The 19,329-nt window shown below is 33.2% G+C and overlaps 1 protein-coding gene across 7 annotated transcripts in view; it reads left to right on the forward strand.

The window, feature by feature from the left end:
• Shi (dynamin-1 shibire) overlaps positions 1 to 19,329 on the forward strand; it is a 37,761-nt gene continuing 18,432 nt past the window's right edge. For 3 of the 7 annotated variants that reach the window (XR_011718413.1, XR_011718412.1, XM_071708414.1), the window contains exons 1-16: positions 1 to 788; positions 2,259 to 2,332; positions 2,989 to 3,138; positions 3,213 to 3,416; positions 3,497 to 3,689; positions 3,768 to 3,977; positions 4,711 to 4,910; positions 5,035 to 5,180; positions 5,291 to 5,448; positions 7,286 to 7,315; positions 8,711 to 8,882; positions 9,014 to 9,256; positions 9,923 to 9,934; positions 10,196 to 10,402; positions 10,792 to 10,967; positions 11,556 to 11,744. Coding sequence is in view for 5 of the 7 variants with exons in the window: in XM_071708414.1 (XP_071564515.1) it covers positions 625 to 788; positions 2,259 to 2,332; positions 2,989 to 3,138; positions 3,213 to 3,416; positions 3,497 to 3,689; positions 3,768 to 3,977; positions 4,711 to 4,910; positions 5,035 to 5,180; positions 5,291 to 5,448; positions 7,286 to 7,315; positions 8,711 to 8,882; positions 9,014 to 9,256; positions 9,923 to 9,934; positions 10,196 to 10,402; positions 10,792 to 10,967; positions 11,556 to 11,744 (2,528 nt within the window). In the remaining 2 variants the exon portion in view is untranslated. The remainder of the gene's footprint in view (positions 789 to 2,258; positions 2,333 to 2,988; positions 3,139 to 3,212; positions 3,417 to 3,496; positions 3,690 to 3,767; positions 3,978 to 4,710; positions 4,911 to 5,034; positions 5,181 to 5,290; positions 5,449 to 7,285; positions 7,316 to 8,710; positions 8,883 to 9,013; positions 9,257 to 9,922; positions 9,935 to 10,195; positions 10,403 to 10,791; positions 10,968 to 11,555; positions 11,745 to 19,329) is intronic. The other 4 variants (XM_071708418.1, XM_071708415.1, XM_071708416.1 and 1 more) reach the window with 4 other exon arrangements.

A 19,329-nucleotide genomic window follows, 5' to 3' on the forward strand; every position in this document is an offset into this window, starting at 1 on the left:
AGGCGCAGCAAGTCCGTCGTCGTCGTCGCCGCGTAACCGTTCCGAGATCTCACATTTAATGCGCGGCGCCTGTACGTAACGCGGGGCCGCTCGTTCACACGATCGCGACCGAGATTTCAAATCGTTCCCCTCGGCGTATCGTGCGCGCGCACGCGCACGCGCACCCGCGACGTGAGCGAGCGAGCGAGACCGATGCGAATGCGAGATCGTGCGATTCGCGTCGCCACCGCCGCCGCCGCCGCCGCCGCCATTGCGACTGGAAAGATGCGGTGAAGTTTGCCGCGGAAGAGCGAGAGCCGTCAGCCAGTGAGGCAGGCGGGCGGGCAGAGCGCGTGCGAGCGGTGCGAGCGGCAGGCACTAGCCCTCGCGGAAATCGGCCATCTTGCTTTTAGTGCACGCTTGGATCTCGTAACGGACAGTCACTCGCCTCCGTCAGCCACCCTTTTCGGGCGGTCGTGCGTGTGCGGGCGGTGGCAGGCCAGCAGCTCTAGGCGGTGCGCCGCGTACGCAGCGAGAAATTACAGCTGTGGAGAAATAGAGAAAGAGAGAGAGAGAAGGAGATAAGGAGAGTGCGTGCGTGTCGAACGAGCGGTGTAGCGCGGATTACGCGACTCCGGCGGCAGGATGGCGGGCAACACGGGTATGGAACAGTTGATCCCGATCGTGAACAAGCTGCAGGATGCGTTCACGCAGCTCGGCGTGCACATGCAGCTCGATCTGCCGCAGATCGCGGTGGTGGGCGGCCAGAGCGCGGGCAAGAGCTCCGTGCTCGAGAACTTCGTCGGCAAGTGAGTATCGCGGGGGCTGACGTTGTATAATCGCGTCCCCGACTCCTCCTCCTGCTCTCGCAGCCTCGCAGCCTCGCGGTTAACTCGAAAACTCCCGAGAGAAATGGCATCGTTGTCCATAAGGGATCGTCCCTTGTATAGGGAATCTCTCGCACACATGGACGATACGAGCATGTAGAGGCTCTCGTCCCCGTGGCCCGTCGTTACTCTAGTTATGGCACTTGAAGGCGGAGCGGATTCGATCGAGCGCGATCGATGAACACCGCCGCCGCTGCCGAGAGATCTCCTCCCCCTAAATCTCTGTTTCTCTTAACAGTTAGCGTTTTCTCTCTTCCCCACGTCATAGACACGCACGTTTGTCGTTTTCCGTTTTCGAGCGCAGAAAGCGTAACGCAGTTATATTTACGAAACTCATAGGTCTTCATCTCGATTCCACGCTGACGTTCCTCGTCGTCGCTACGCAAGTCCTGCGAGTCCTAAGGCGTGGCGGAAACACGCGCGCGGCTTTTCAATTTCACCGCGACGTCGTCGTCAAAGAAAATCATTTGACAGTCGATTATCCCGTGGCACGGTACTTTTTGCGCGCAGCATAGAGCATAAAGCCATAAAGCGTGAAGCGAACGAAGCGACCGCACGAACGACGTCAGAACGCCCACAAGGCGACCTGTCAAGTGCCTTCTTCGTGACATCGTCGCTGGAGTACTTAGAAATGCCCGTTCATGCGCAAAACCGGCGGGATGATTCTACGTCCTCGTAGCGAACGCCTCTTCGTCATTCACGTCGTCTCTGACGTTTATTAAACGCACAACTGGCGATTATGCAAAATATTGTAATGATTGTGAGTTAAAAATAGCCGAGGAACAATGATTCAGTCTTGAAATTGTTTATGGGATTTTTGTCTAATTTTGTCTTACGTCCCTTTAATATTCGCTATTTAAACAAAGTATTATATTGTTGACGAGTGAAGCGTCTATATATAGAGAAATATTGATTATCGTTTTTAATTCTTGAGATCTTTTATGACGCAGCTGATTTGTCGTACCACGTTGCACAAGATATGTTTGTCACATTACATTGCGGATGCATTAATATTAGGCTTTGGAAGAAACTAGTACGAATCTATTAATTCGCAATTTTATGTTAAAGATATTAGAGACAAAAATTTCTCAGAGATAGAACATGAATCACAGAGAATATTCAAGATAGATAAAAGGATAATCATATTGATATCTTTATCAAAGCATATTTTTATCAAAGAAGAAAGTTATATCGTGGAATAAATAATTATCATTAGCATTGAGTTATATACATATCGTAATTTATAATATTTAAACACATCGTTGTACAATTATTTTGATGAGTAACTAATTTATTGTTGTTTGTAAATAGTGCAATATATATAAGTAATAATTTATATATATGAGGTTGATGTTAATTAAAGCTAATTATAACAAAAATATTTTTTTCCAGAGACTTCTTGCCAAGAGGTTCAGGCATTGTGACAAGGAGACCTCTCATCTTACAGTTGATTAACAGCCCAACTGGTGAGTCATAATGTACCGAATACATTACCTTATTTTTCTTGTAACACTTGATATACAATAATCAATATAAAGTTATCTTACATATCTGACAGTAATCTCAAAATCTCTTACTTTTAAAAGCACGTATAAGAAATGATTTAAAGAGAACATGGAGTTCTCATATACTCGTAATATCATCTTGTTAACCTATTGACCTGTGCTTGTGGCAAATATCTTCCTTTTTAAGCAAGAAACACATTAATGTTTGATGCATTTACTCCACTTATATGTCATTCTCTGCTTGACCCTTGTTGAAAAACTTTTTATTATGTGACATTTATTATATTAAATTTGTGCAAAAATAGTTATTGACATTTCGCGTTTTATTATTGTATAATATTAATAAATAGAATGTAATAAGACCAAATTAATAATGTTATTTTGCCTCTTGAACTTTTATCATCATTGAAGTTATCACGTTTCCTGTATCATACTTCCTGAGCCTAAAATTATGATAAGCTGTAAATTGAATGTATCTCATCAGACAGCATACAGATATGATAAATATTAAAGTAATATAAAATATTACTTTCCATTTTTTTATTTTACTGTTCTCTCTGTTAAATAATAAGAATCGTTTTTGGAAATAAAGTAACTTTTTCTTTCTTATGTTATAGAATTTGCGGAATTTTTACATTGCAAAGGTAAAAAATTTGTGGATTTTGATGAGGTGCGGAAGGAAATTGAAGCAGAAACAGACAGGGTGACCGGAGGTAACAAGGGCATTTCTAATATACCAATTAATCTCAGAGTATATTCACCCAACGGTGAGTACAACAAGAAAGTTGCTTTAAAAAAAATTATTATTATTATTTACTAACATATATTTATCTTTATGCAGTTCTAAATTTGACATTAATTGATTTACCTGGACTTACAAAAGTACCGATCGGAGATCAACCAGCAGATATAGAAGCCCAAATTAAAGCCATGATCTTTCAGTTCATCAAACGTGAAAATTGTCTCATATTGGCAGTCACCCCAGCTAATACTGATTTAGCTAATAGCGATGCTCTTAAACTTGCTAAAGAAGTGGATCCACAAGGTATCCATTCATTTGCAATGCTGTTATTATATATATAATATTTCTTTGAACTTAATATTTAATGCACACAATACTATAAGGTGTACGTACAATTGGCGTTATCACTAAACTGGATCTCATGGACGATGGCACCGATGCAAGAGATATTTTGGAAAATAAATTATTGCCATTGAGAAGGGGTTACATCGGAGTTGTCAATAGAAGTCAAAAGGATATAGAAGGAAGGAAGGATATCAAAAATGCTCTGGCCGCTGAGCGAAAGTTCTTCCTCAGGTATACGAACAACTCTAAAGATTATAGAAATATAATCATTCTTTTTGACCATATGTAACATTTGTTTTACTTTGTTAGCCATCCGTCTTATCGTCATCTAGCAGACAGGTTGGGTACGCCATATTTGCAGAGAGTTCTCAATCAACAGTTAACAAATCATATCAGGGATACCTTGCCAGCTCTAAGAGATAGATTACAAAAGCAACAATTAGCTTTAGAGAAGGATGTCGAGCAGTACAAACATTTCAGACCTGATGATCCTGCAATCAAAACAAAGGCTATGTTACAGTAAGTGAATTCAGAATTTTACAATGTGCCGGCTTACAATATCTCAGTGTTCGTCTTCCATTCATAAAATATGTATTGTAAAAATCACAAATGCATATCTTATAGCAGAATATATCACACACATGTACATACACATATATGTAATATCAAAATTCTTTGGATGAATGTATTCTATATTTCATATTTTCATGTTAAGCAATAATCATGCAAATGAAACAATAGTTCTTTCTTATCTTTTCATTTCTAATATTTTTTATTTTGTGGTAGAGGGTCTTGAAGTTTTAGATCATTTGCTTTTTCGTTTTTCAGATCAATTCAAATGTATATGTAGGTATCCTTGTTTCATCTATTAGTTTTATTTAACAGAAATAGTGTGCCATTTGCATGAAATTTTAACTAATTGAAAAACTGCGTTTTTTTATTATATGCAAATGCTTTTTTAAGATTTGGGAAATAATTTGATGGCATAAAACTATTCTGCTACAAGAAAACTAACAAATAAGAATTGCTAACAATAAATTTTTTTAATACGTGAAGTACTATATGAAATCCTACATATCTTTATATATGACAATATGACATTTTTATTATAAATTTGCAGATTGTGACGCAATAACAGATATTATTTTAAATGTGTTTTGTGAATGGTAGATAACATCAAGACTCTCTATCCATATAACTAATATTTTGTGGCAAATTATATTACACAAATTAATAGAAAAACGTTTTTAAGGATGATACAGCAGCTTCAGTCAGATTTCGAGAGGACCATAGAAGGCTCAGGTTCAGCACAAATTAATACTAACGAACTCAGTGGTGGCGCGAAAATCAACAGACTTTTCCATGAGCGTTTCCCGTTCGAAATTGTTAAGATGGAATTCGATGAAAAAGAATTAAGGAAAGAAATTGCTTTTGCCATTAGAAATATACATGGTGAGTTTCTTCTGATATCATCGTTACGACAAAATTCTATAGAATTACGAAGTTTTGCAATATCAAGTTACTTACACATTAACAAAATAAAGTATTACATATTGACAAAATTTTAATACGATAGGTATCAGGGTGGGATTATTTACCCCAGACATGGCTTTTGAGGCAATAGTCAAAAAACAAATAAACAGACTTAAAGAACCAAGTCTCAAGTGTGTAGACTTAGTTGTGCAAGAACTTAGTAATGTTGTACGCATTTGTACTGATAGGGTAAGTCAAAGATAATTATAGAATACAAGAATTATTATTCAAGAAATTTAAATAATATATGAGTCAACAATTATGCAATTCTTATATGCTGGTTTTTGTATAAATTACAGATGTCGCGTTATCCTAGACTGAGAGAAGAGACGGAACGTATTATAACGACATACGTCAGGCAGCGCGAACAAATGTGTAAAGAGCAGCTGATTTTGCTGGTGGACTGCGAACTCGCATACATGAATACGAATCATGAAGATTTCATCGGTTTTGCGAAGTAAGTAATCACTAAACATTTCCACGCTATTTGTTATATGTTACATTAGATTTATCTATTATTTACAGAGATAAACAGTAGCCACAAAAACTTTCAGTTTCTTTAAGTTGACACTTCTTACATGTCGTTTTTGTTACATTTATGCTTGCTGCTATATTTCCTTTTTTACATATGTCAAATTTGATATAGCCACTAAATAGCAAGAAACGTTACATAATGTTGTTATAGTATTTAGACAAAGATGTATGTTTCAAAAACTGCTTTTTAGTTAAAAAAAAATATTAGCAACATATTCACGTGTATTGCACTATAAAGTTTTATAAAGTTCTTAATATTCTGTATATACTATATTTCTCGTTTAACACAATAAAGTACTTACTTTTTAGAATACACATTTATTTCTACAAAGTTTAGAAAAAAATAGTTTATTTAAAGAACTATCTTTAGCGATTTTATGCTGCAAACATTTTTTTTTATAATTTTAAAATATATTAAAGTAGTTTTAGACTAAAGGTAGTAAATCACACATATAGCTTGCTTAATGCTTATTAGAATATAAATAATTATAAAGATAGTTTATTAACAAGAGATATTCTTTCTAAGAACCTATGTAAAAAATTAAAATGTTAAATATCTTTGGAAGATATAGAGAAAATCGTACTACACGTGATTGATATGTCAGATTATTTGTTTGCTTGCCATTATTCTTTCACTCAAATTATCAGCGCATATACTTTCACAGTCAGTGCATGTCTTGCTAAAATCAGCTCACATGGCAATCTATAATCACGCTAACATTCTCTCAGCTCGTCGTCCCTTCAAGGCCAAAAGCCGCACTAGATTTTGACAAGCAATAACTTGCGTAGTATTATTTCTACTCGATGTACACTTGTATGACACTATGCTAAAATCATATATAAATATGATTTGAATTCTCTTCCATACTTTGTAATATGTTTATTTTAGTTTATTTCTGTTAATTATCTTATTATTAATGTGACTTGATCTTTTATTTATTCTTGTTCATTTTATTTAATAGTTAAGAACATAATTGTGTATTACAATTTATAAAATTTTTAGAGGTATCTCTAAACATCTAATAAATTACAGCTACTTAAAATTTAAATAAAATTACTTGATTGTTAAATTATAAAATAAGATTTAGAATGATTATAATAATGATTTAAGAAATAGCTTCTCAAATCAAAGAAATATCTGATCAAAAAAAAGAAATGTTTTCTCAAATTACTAAGGATATGGAATTGCATTTGCACATATTACATTCTTTGTAGCTTAAATTGATTTTTATTGTTATGGCTATATAGCAGTATTTCCGTATAATTTATTTTATATTTTTAATCTTTGCTTCAAATGAATTATAACATCTCTAAAAATTAATTATAAAAAGATAGTTATAAAAATTACATTAGATACTTACAATGTATAGCTAATATTAGATAGATAAATATAAGCGTATAACTGAACAAGTAATAGGCTTATATAAATTTGTTAATGATGTTGCTGATGATTAAGTGTCATAAATTTTCTTGATTTTATTTGTAAAATGTTATTGGGGACAAGGCATACAGATTTTGTGCAAAAGTATACATCTTTGCAGTTCTTGTTTTTTAGCATATATGATCCTAGTTTATACATCTCTTAATAAGAAGTGTAATTAAATGATGAAATTATGATATATATTCTTTATATAATTTAATATGTGTGCCTTTCCCTAATTAAAGTAATATGTGACCTTATCTTGAGATATACTTCTTTTTTCTTATTATCAATTTCTTCAAATTTCACAATTAAAGAAATGATTTAATTGTATCGGCAGCGCTGCAGCCAGTTACCATAATGCAAAAAGGTAAGAATATTAAAGTACATTTCAACAAAAATTTACACTACATTTTTACCCCTCTCCATTTTCACGCTCTTTCTTTCTGTGGCTTATTTTATTTTTTTTTTTGATATCTTATTGCTTCTATTTTAAGTTGAAACACTAATGTACTATGAGCTAAACTAATTTTTAAGCTTGATATTGTTTTTATCAATATTCTGAAATTTTCTAAACAAGCAAACTATATGTTTAAATATATATATATAGAGATATATATTGATTTTCTCATATTTTTCTAGAATTTAAATTGATTGAATATTAATTCAATCATTAATTTTTAAATGCTACAATTAATTAGCATTGAAAACAAAAAACTTATATAAGTTATAGTATATAACGGAAAATTAGTTTTTAACTGATTTTCTTTAAATACTAGATTCATGTTTTTCAGTTAAAATCAGATTCAAGAAAATTATTATGTAATTTGAACTTGGGTACTGATTTCAGTATATCAATGAAAATTCTGCATAATATTAAAATTGTGAGGTGCAGCACGTTGTTCTTGCAATCTATCTCGTATATTTTCAATTTTTTTACATTAGTCTATTACTATTTCAATTTTTTTTCTTTGCAGATTATAAGTTTGCTTTATTTCAAATTAAGATAAGGACTTCTCGTTTCTAAGTTATGCCAGAAAATTAGAACTCGTAAATGAAAGTATTTACTAAAGTCACCTGCATTATTCATGAGACTTTTAGACTGTAATTCATATAGCAACATTACACTTACAATCTGTTTTATAATGGATGTAATATGCGCTTATGCAATCAACTTTTTTCATAATCGCTTTTGCACCACAACATTGGAAATTGTTGCAGTGTTGTCTAAAGGATAGCTACATTGTACATATGTTTGTGATTCTAGTGTTGTTTATGTGGCTATGCAGCAAATGTGCGCTTAGAAAATCTTGAAGTTATATGAAGCATAAAATGCATGAAACAATATGGCAATATACACACAATAATTCTGATATATATTATGTCAATTCTGAGGTGAAGATTTTCTCAGTGGTCTTTTCGAAATAGATGTATAAATATATATACGTTGATTTGTAGGTAAAGGCACAAAGTACTGTCCGTCTTTAACCTGTATATATTATTATTTTTATTGTAAAATAAAAATATTGAATTTATATATTAGTATATGTATAACCAAAAATTTGTAACGTATGCTATTTTATAATAAGCAAACGTTAATTTAGTTTCTTTTTACGGTATAGTACGTTTGTTTAAAACATGGATGCTAAGATCTTGCTGTTTTTTTACTTATAACTGACTAATGTATACTTTGATGGCAATAATCCTTACAGTTAAATGTATGAAATTTTTTATTTTTCATTATACACTATGATTTATGTTACAGTGCACAGCAATCCTCGGAGAATTCTGTTAAGTCTGGACGGCATACATTAGGCAACCAAGTAATTCGTAAAGGCTACATGTGCATACATAATCTCGGTATTATGAAGGGCGGTTCAAGAGATTACTGGTTTGTTTTAACATCGGAGAGTATCTCCTGGTTCAAGGATGAAGAAGTAAATATTGCTCATTTATTGATATGATAGCTTTTAAATTGGATGTTAAAAATCATAGCATTTTATATTGAAAAAGAATTATTAACATCCGAGAACAATGTCTAATCCGTTATATATTTTTATGTACAAAGGAACGTGAAAAGAAGTACATGTTGCCTTTGGATGGCCTGAAATTGCGTGATCTAGAACAAGGTTTCATGTCGCGTCGTCACCTATTTGCGTTATTCAATCCAGAAGGAAGAAACGTTTATAAAGATTATAAACAGCTGGAGTTGAGTTGTGAAACACAAGATGATGTTGACTCCTGGAAGGCGTCATTCCTAAGGGCTGGTGTATATCCCGAAAAATCAACAGAGCAAGCAAATGGCGAAGAAGTGAGTTCATTATTGATCAAAACACGATTAAATAATTATGCATGTGCCGTTATAAAAAAGACAATTAATGTTTTATATCAGTTTATTTATCAAAGATTTAAATCAGTTACACGACAATTTATATATATATATATATATATATATATGTATATGAAAAAAAAGAATATTATCTCTAATTTGTATTATGAATTAATTTATTATATTTATTAGAATCCATTTTAATTTATTTTAGGATAAGCAGAGGGTGAGTTAATAATAAATAAAAAGAGATCTTGTTTTTTAATTTTTTAACCGTGTGGTGATCTGAATTACGTTGTTAAGAGCAACTAACAAAAATAATTTTTTTTTAAATTATTTAAAAAAATAGAGGTTTGGCTTTATTTTTATGATTAGGATAGACTTAGAATATACATGCAGAATTAATATTAAATTTTGCAAAGTTTTATATTCCAAGGTTGTAACATTTTACGCGAGGATGTTATTTTATATCGGTACATCTTTACCTTTTCATTACCTTTTGAATACTATTACATGTACTTGAGATGTCTGTGCAGAGTGCGTGGGTTTTTATATCTATAACCGTTTCTAAACTAATGTAATCTTTTGTATTGAGTGCATAATACAAACCATTATCTTTTTTGTCTCATATTTGAATCGACTAAAAAGGAAGGATATGAGGTTGGTACAATCGTGTTTTCAATTACAAAGCACGACACTTACATAAGCACTGGACACCTTTTCAACCAAACACACTACTGCAGAAAATTCCAACACTATAGAACATGTTATTTTATATTCTATATTATTGATTATATTTCTAGATTTGATTACTTACATTCGTCACATTAGTTTAATGTATCGTAATACTGCGAATGTTATCTGATATATAGCTTTTTGGTCATTGAGCCGTTTTAAACGAGATTGTTCTTGTTTCTTTAGGGTGGAACAGAGGGTCAATCATCGATGGATCCTCAATTGGAGCGTCAGGTGGAAACTATCAGGAACTTAGTAGATTCTTACATGAAGATTGTCACGAAAACTACCCGTGATCTGGTTCCAAAGACAATTATGCACCTTATTATTAACAATGCTAAGGACTTCATTAATGGGGAATTGTTGGCACATCTTTATGCAAGTGGCGATCAGGTAAAAAATTATGTTAATACAATATGTTTTGTATTTATACGACAGTTTATTGCAAAATCGGTTCTTAAGGATTTTATAGATCAATCCTTTCCACTGTTTCCTAGTCAACCAACGATGAAATAAATACTCTGACGATATTCAATAATCCTATAATCGTAAGTGTACCTTACCATTCCTCTCCTTCTGTCCTTCTCCTTTCTTTGAGTACTTGGTTCAGGAGAAACATGTTTATCATTTTTTTTAACATAATACATTTAATTCAACTATTAAGTATATTGAAATTTTTAATATAGCACATTCTTGCGTTTACATATCTGGTATTTTCTATCTGTATCTTTATATATCCTTTTTATCTGAGAAAATCTTATGATGTATATGTGCAATTACAGTCTTCAATGATGGAAGAATCTCCCGAAGAGGCGCAGAAGCGGGAAGAGATGCTACGTATGTATCACGCATGCAAAGAGGCTCTTCGTATCATTGGAGATGTCTCCATGGCCACGGTTACAACCCCAGTACCACCACCCGTGAAGAACGACTGGCTGGTATCCGCCGACAATCCAAGGTAACCCTTATGTTATTCCTAAAATGGTCTATCGCGCATTTGACTAATTTTTCATCCTTACATTTTGTACCGTCTGCTTTGCCATACATTTGAACACCGTTGAAACAGTCTTGGGTAAGATTTTTTACATATAATGTATTTATCTTTATTTATTTATTTTTTTTCTTACAAATTGTATCTCGTCAAGAACAAAAGTCCAATCATTTTATTATACAGAACATCATGTTCACATTATGCATGCTCTTCCAATAGTACACTTTCCCTGAGTAACGATATTCTTTTTGTATTAAGTATTAAGCTAGATTAGAATATTGTTAGAATTTAATTATTTATCAATATTTCAATTTAATCGATCAATATTTTATATATTTGATGCCAACTATTTTTTATTATTTATATCTTTGAATATTAAAAAATATTAAAGAATTATTATACGGACACACACTCATTGTCAGACAAAGATTTTGTGCGATAACCTTTGATGTATATTGCTTGCAACTTTCCTTTTGTTCTAAAAGAACATTTTGACGCGCTCAAATGATACAGAAGTCGATTATAAGCCGATTGTAAACGTATTATACGTTTTAGATTATCACCACCATCTCCTGGTGGTCCAAGACGCGGAGTGACACAGCCACCACCTATTTCTAGCTCACGAGCACCACCACCAGTACCTGGAGGCGGCCGGCCAGCACCAGCCATTCCTAATAGACCTGGTCCAGGTGGACCACCACCGACGCGAGCTAATCCTGGCCTACCTCCACCTATGATACCATCGTGAGTACAATATAACTTATATTAGAGCTTAGAACTATAAAAATTCCATTTATTAATATCGCAGATAAAATCTTAGATCTCAAATCGTATATCGCGATTTTATCGTGCCATCGATCGCAATTCTTACGTCAAGTTAATCTGCGCACATCGAATTTTAAGTCGCACAATAACATTCCTTGCTGATTGTGTGTTCGAAGTATAATGATGCAGTAACGACGTGAAAGCTGTATACAATCGTGAACGTAACGTTCGCAGCTTTCTCCGAGAACCTTGCCCAACTATATTAAACAGTAGCTTTTGTGATTGGGGCTTTTGGGTGCTAACTTCACTTTCTATTGCAGGCGCCGACAATAAGTCTTCGCACTAACTCGCCTATTCGCTACTAATCAATACCGTATCCGTTGCATTATAGACAAATGTATATTTTACACAAAAACACTTTCTCTCTTCTAATGTTACCGTTACTGTCTGCATACACTATGAGAGATTACGCGATCAATGTTAATTAAGTAGGAGTGTGAAAATAACACGAGAATTATTCTAATTGTATAAGTCCTGCACTTTATTGTGTTTCTGGAATCTAATTGAGCTTCCAAGTGTCGAGCAATTTGTCTAGTGTATTTCACCTACGTGACACGACAACGACATATTTTTTAAGCGATTAAGATTTGAGGAAGGAGAAGAATAACTGTGTTATTCTTCTTATTATTTCTATTATTTAATATTTATATTGCATGAACAGTGTAATAATTTTTAGCCTAATTCATGTATATGTATATGTACATATATTACATACATATATGTATATATACGTATATGTATATTGTATAATATTATATCTGCCACGGAGATTAACACAGCCCTAATTGTATAGTTGTACTTTAACACCACCAGTAGTGAAATCTGCAATACTAAATATTTCCAAAGATACAATATCTTCTTGTTCTTAGCAAATGAAGATATACATATATATCTATATATATATTTAGATATATAATATGCGTAGTCGAGTCACACATGTTTGATTGTAAATTATCTTGATGAAGCTGTACATCATATATGTATATACTATTGAAAATATTGTCAAATAAAGGACTTTGCGTTCTTATGACAGATAGATAGCTATTTATTTACTTACTAACAGCATGACATTTCGGCAAAATGCGATTAGATATGAAAAATGACAGTTTTTGGAATCTATTAGTTATCTACCAATCATATTTATCATTGGTACATATTTCGTGTAAAAACTACGATATGCCCCGTTTAATGTAATTTCAAAGCTTCTCAAACGCATAACAACACTTCTACTTTATACGTTTCTTATTATCCAAAAATATTTTATATAAAGTTTAATAATCCGAAACTTGTCAATTACTAATTGTGGACAAATATGTCGGTGCCTGCATTACGATTTATCAAAAGCAACAAAATAGCATATATAATTGTTATGTATTTTATAAACGGAAGCTAAGGCGAGTTTAGTCTAACAGCTTAAGAGCTGCCTTTGAATATCGAACAGATATCGTATCGTTATTACAAAACGTTTTTATAACTACTGTTACAAAGTTATATATACGGTTAATGTTACTTTATCTTGGATACGCATTTAAAAAGGTATTATGCACGCTTTCGTACACGAGACACGCATCATAAGTTAACATTGCAGCAACGCTAAACGTATGATGTATGTCCCTGAAACAAATTGCAAGAGTGAGATCAGTAGTCAAAGCAGGGTATCCGTGGTGTGTTTAGTCGAGGGGGTGGTCTACAGCAGAGGATAACGCAAGCTGCGACACAGGCTGCGACGCAGGCCGCCGTGAACGAGCTGATGGACGCGTTCAAGATCAAGTAAATAGATATCCCCAGAGTCTTTCCGAGCTATACCCTAAATAACATAATATGGGTATCCGTTTAAGTTGCGCAAAAAGTAGATGGTAGACTGTTCAGGGTAACTGTTGAGAATGAACTAATTCATGTTTTCTTTTGAATAGATCTTTATAACAAAATTACGCAGAATAATCGCTAATTTGGTCCTGTCTCATCTCCTCTGTGTCTTTCTTTCTCTTTTGCATGGTGTTCCTTGAATTTAATTAATGGTTATGTTTTTTTAATTAAATCTGTACACACACGTGTGTACGAAACATATTTGTATGCATATTTTTATGTAGGAATAATCCCATAAAAGTATATATCTGTATTATATACATAAGTATAATGAATATAAATATATAAATATGAATATACTTATACATATATATATATTTATATATATAAAAAATATTATATCTATATATCTTGTGTAATATTCCATATTACCTTCAATGTCTTAGAAGATTTGATTATAGTATTTTGCAAAATTACTTAGTCCAAAGTCGAGCAATAAAATTTTAAACTTTAACATTTTAAACTTCAGAACTGGAATCAAAGTATGACAGTCAGGAAAAATGTTATAAATTAAAAAAAATATATATACATATATGTGTAAAAAAACAAAGTAGATTCTAACGTAGAGATTAGCGCAGTTAATCCGATTTCATTGTTATTTTCACACTGTATAAAAGTGAAAACTCATATGTAGTCTTATTAGCGAATCTAAACGAGATATTATGAATTTCCTTCTAAAATGATGTATTTGTATCCAGTGAATCTATCCTGGAAAGTCTACCAGAACCTGATAATGTGATCGACAGTAGCTTTGCATTGATTATAAAGAACATTCCATCGTTGAAGAGCGAGTTCGATATAAATATTGATGGTATTGTCGCGTCAACTGCATCCGACATGTACTCGAATTGCAGTATATTGAAGAAAATGTCGAACGTGTCGTCAGCAGTAATAAGATAGATGAGAAAATGTCATGCTGTTGGGAAAGCTAAAACTCACGAATGTACATCCAGCTTGTTTTTAAACAAGATTCTTTAATGACAAAAGAATTGTACTACGCGGAATACCGTAAAAATTTCTCTCTATTTCTCTCTACCTCCTATAATATTTGTTACTTTTTTCTCTTATAGCCATTTAAAAAATATATATATGCCATATATATATATATATTATATACATATACTACTATATAAGGAAATGAAAAATACTTCATAATATTTACGAGATAAACAAGAAAAAAATGTGCTCAGACATAGGATGTGATATAGCGTAGAATGCTTCAAGGATTTTGTATGAAAATCCGGAGTCACGAAATCCCCCTTCCTCCCCCTCTCTCTCTTTCTACCCCATCCCTTCTTCTCTGTTATCCCTTTTCTCTATCTGTCTTTTCTTCCCCCCTCCCCATCCCTCTCCCTTTCTCTCTCTGAATAGTCTAAACTAACGATATAATCGCACCTATTGAGAGTAATGGTAAATAATATCACGTACAATGTATAATGAGTGTATATCACATTCGGCAAGCGCATCCAGGAGCGACGTTGTATTTTGTATTATTTATAGTTATTTCTCTCGAAGAGAGCTCCCTGATCATGCTTGCGGTTCAACTATATATGTATATAAGATGACTTTTTTGTAATTAGGTATTCTTGCCCATTTGCAGAGCAACGACGTGCTTCAAGATTTGTATAGTATACGCGTTCTAGCATGAAATATTTATGATATTTGGAAAAAGGATTGTATTAAATGGTAACGGCACGAGTTTATGAATTTATTATATAAAATTCATAATACTTGTAAAGTTGTTGTAAAACCGTGCCGGGTTGTACTATACATGGAGCGATTTACGCTCTCATTTCGAAAACGTTTACGCAATGACCCGGGAAAAACTCAAAGGCGGTAATCGAAGTGCAATTAAAAAAAAAAGAAAATATTATTTTTTGTTACAGTAGGATGTTGAATGTCTTCTCGAATAAATAACGAATTTAGAATAACACCGACGGCGGAAGACTCGTATTTTTCCGTGTCATTGCGTTGTTCGTATTCTATCCGATTGTCATTGTAAAGTCATGAGTTCAATAACGAACAAGAAAAAGTCTATAAATTCCACTTACAGCCACAAGTGTTAACATAGGACTTGTACCCTCCCATTGAAATTGCCAATATCAAAAGAAGGCCTAATAATGTTTTTTGGTACACACATACACACGCAGCCATTTACTTCTAACTTATTTTATCTCATGGTGGCGTAATTCTTTAATCATACGCATCTTTTTATTTCGCGTTTGATTTGTTTAATTATCTTGCTATGAATTCATTCTTGAACTTATTAAAATTCCTCGCACTTTCTCTGAAGCACGTCGGACTAACTACACATATGGTTTTTGCGTATCATTACTGAGACAAGAATATTATACTCGTGGTTTAAATATAATGGTGAAGTTCCGGAGTACTATCAATGTCACGTGTTTGTATTTGGCGCAGAGTATATAAGAAACATCGACACGAAAGAGATTCCGCGTGCAACCACAAAGTACACTATTGTAATGTTATTGTACAGTAATTACTTGTATACAGATGTGCGTATATATAATATACATTGATCCTTTGAAGCAATGTCAGAATTAAATGCGTCGATATAACAAGAGTATCCGTAACGGGATTACAAATATTAAATGAATTATTAAAATCATCGCGCTATATTATATTATAAGAAATATATCCGCAGATTGTTTAGCAACGTATTTCACGCTCGATAGACTCGTGAGAGTTTTTCCGTTCTTATTTATAAAATGTGCAAAAATCATTTTTGCACTAGCAGTCGATGCAAAGAGGAAACTATGAGATAAGATTAAATAGGAACCTTTTTACAAGGTGTAGCTTTTCGATCGGGCATATCATATGCTGTGTGCACTCACTACACCGAATATTGTTAATATTTAAATGAGAAGTTAAATGTGAAATATTTAGAGCTTTTGATTTAGTTTTGTATGAATATTCCACCTCTTCTGATAGTGCACTATTTATATTTATTTTCAAAAGAAAAAAAAAGATAAGCTGGAAAATTAGGCAAGATCATGGAAGTTAATGAAATCTATGTAATGTATTAGTGTAGAATATAAGTATGTGTAAGCATTCTATGTTATGTGGAATAGATGATCGGAGCGATAAGGGAATCGCTTGTTCCACGTCTTCGCAATTGCACTTGTAGTAATTCCCATCGTAATATTATGAAAATTAATCTTATTAAATACATACTTAAGTGCATCTGGCGACGATTTGGTGGAATATCAACCTCAAGCCTTACAACGAAGGATGATATGACAAATTTATTTAGCGAATTTATCTAATTATAAATATTTTAACATATGATTAAATAGTAGATATATTTTGTTAAATGGTAAATATATTCTTTAAAGGCATATGTTTTCTCTCTGCTTTATATTATGATGGTTTAATTGTGGGAGGTACTAAGACCCAATGAGATAATTGTAGATAAATTGCGCCGAGCTGGTGAATGTCAACTTCTATATTGTCCATAAAATGAAAGAGAGATTTACGCAACAATATATATATATATATATATATATATATACATAGAAATCGCGATATGCACTTTACTCGACGCATTATATATGCTTCCATCTAAAGCCTTATATGTCACTCTAGATATTATGCTTATCTCATGTAAAGCTAACATCGATTAAGTATGTAATTCTATTGTACACCGCGGGCTGAGAATCTTTGGATCGCCGCGCTTACATAGTGTTATGAAGAATATTTGAGAGAAAGCAGAGAGTATAATATTTCAGTCGAAGAGCGAATCGTGGGTTTGCTGTCGGCGTAGTTTTGATATTTTGAAGGGTTTGGCACACAAGAGAACAATGATGGTCCCGTAATCTGTCAAGAGAAAGAGACAATAAGGCGGATGATTTAACGACGTGCTACAAACGAAAATACTTTAAATATTTTCACCGGTATATAGAGGCAGTAATTCAAAATTGCACCAAAGACAAAGCATATATTCCCTCTACTTCTTCCTATTGTGCCAAACCCTTTGATTGTACGCGGACAAAGTAACCCCCAATTATAAAATAGAGAGTCCTTGATAAGCAAAACTTTCGCAGCCGCGATAACGAGCGACGGAAACCCATACAGCAAAATCACTATGTACTTCTAACTCCAGATATTGGACGACCAGATATAGTTCTCGTCGATCAACACAAACCATTATATATTGCCCTTGTTCATTTTTATATCGTATATTGATTTTTATAGCGATTTTTATTCCGAAACCGCTAAATCCGACCAAGAAACTATGATTATATTCTGGGGTAAAATTCACCTTGAAATATCGTTAAAATTATTACAATATAATATTGGAGGGTTACTTGGCTAAGGCGGCTTCTGCACGATCGGTATTTATTGACTCAATATATTGCGCTAATAGTATTGATATAGATATAATATTGATATCAATATATATGCATTATATAAACGATCAATATTATTGCGCAATGTGGAGATATTCTACAATAATATTGACTGTGTAAGAGCCGCTTAAGTTCTTCTGCGCTACATCCCGAAAAATACGTTGTAATATCGCGCCATGCGCGCACGAGAGGCACACATACTGTTTTACTGCAATATAAATGTGTATATAGGGAGTAACATGTTATAGAATATATCTATATACGTATATATGTATATATCTGCGTACACATACATATATATGTATATATACATACGTATGTACGTGCAAAATAAGATTACGTGAAAAGGACATTGCTCTCACGAACAGTCGAAGACGCATTTCCGTTGGGTTTATCGCGAATCGCGAAGTAAATGATATGCCTCTTCTCGTTGAGAATGTTATATGTTTAATATTTCTCACGTATTGCGAATAACGATGCCGAAATTATCCAAAGATGAGCCAGAACTCGTGAATGTGTTCTCCCCGGTGCACGGGGATGCGTATTCGCGTTCTGTGTATTTTTTTCAGTAGCTCTTGAACCTATCGTTTGAGATCCTGCAACATGTTTTCTTGTAATGTGTACTCTTTTCTAAAATAGTACTATCGACAATAATCTGATCTGACAATGTGTTAGTATGCACCAGGAAAATTATCAAAATTGATCTTATTTGATTCATTAAAGGCCACATAATTCTAATAGAGAGTATTGTTTAAAATTAATATTGCATTCTAAATTATGATTGTTATTGTTTATTTCTAAAGATTTTCCATTATGATTAACACGGTCTTTCTAAAAAATTTCAATATATTTAAAAATTACTTGTTGAAAAGTTTAAGAGAATGTCATTCAGTATTAAAATTATTTTGTTTATAATGAAAATTAAAGATGGGTCATTGGCCATTAATGAGTTAAAATTGATTCTGCAAAGTAAATCAAATTTTAACATTATTTCTTCTTTCAAATTTAGCGCCGCTATTGGAAAAATACGAGACGTATTATGTATTTCTGTTTATTTTAAACAGTTCGTTATATAAGATAGTAATAATGCGATTAAATATTTTCTCACTATATTTATTTCTGCATGTGTTTTATCGCTGAAGCTTGAGCATGCTGTGTGAATCTCTCGTCTTTCTTTTTAATCCAAATTGTTATTATTTTACGCTATTAATGTTTCACAAATTCATATTACTCTATTTGAATCTATTTATTTATCTGTGTTATTCTGC

Source organism: Temnothorax nylanderi, unplaced genomic scaffold (assembly GCF_030848795.1).
Source record: "Temnothorax nylanderi isolate EJ_2023f unplaced genomic scaffold, tnyl_v1.0 TNYL_tig0067_pilon, whole genome shotgun sequence".
Classification (NCBI taxonomy): Eukaryota; Metazoa; Arthropoda; class Insecta; order Hymenoptera; family Formicidae; genus Temnothorax; species Temnothorax nylanderi.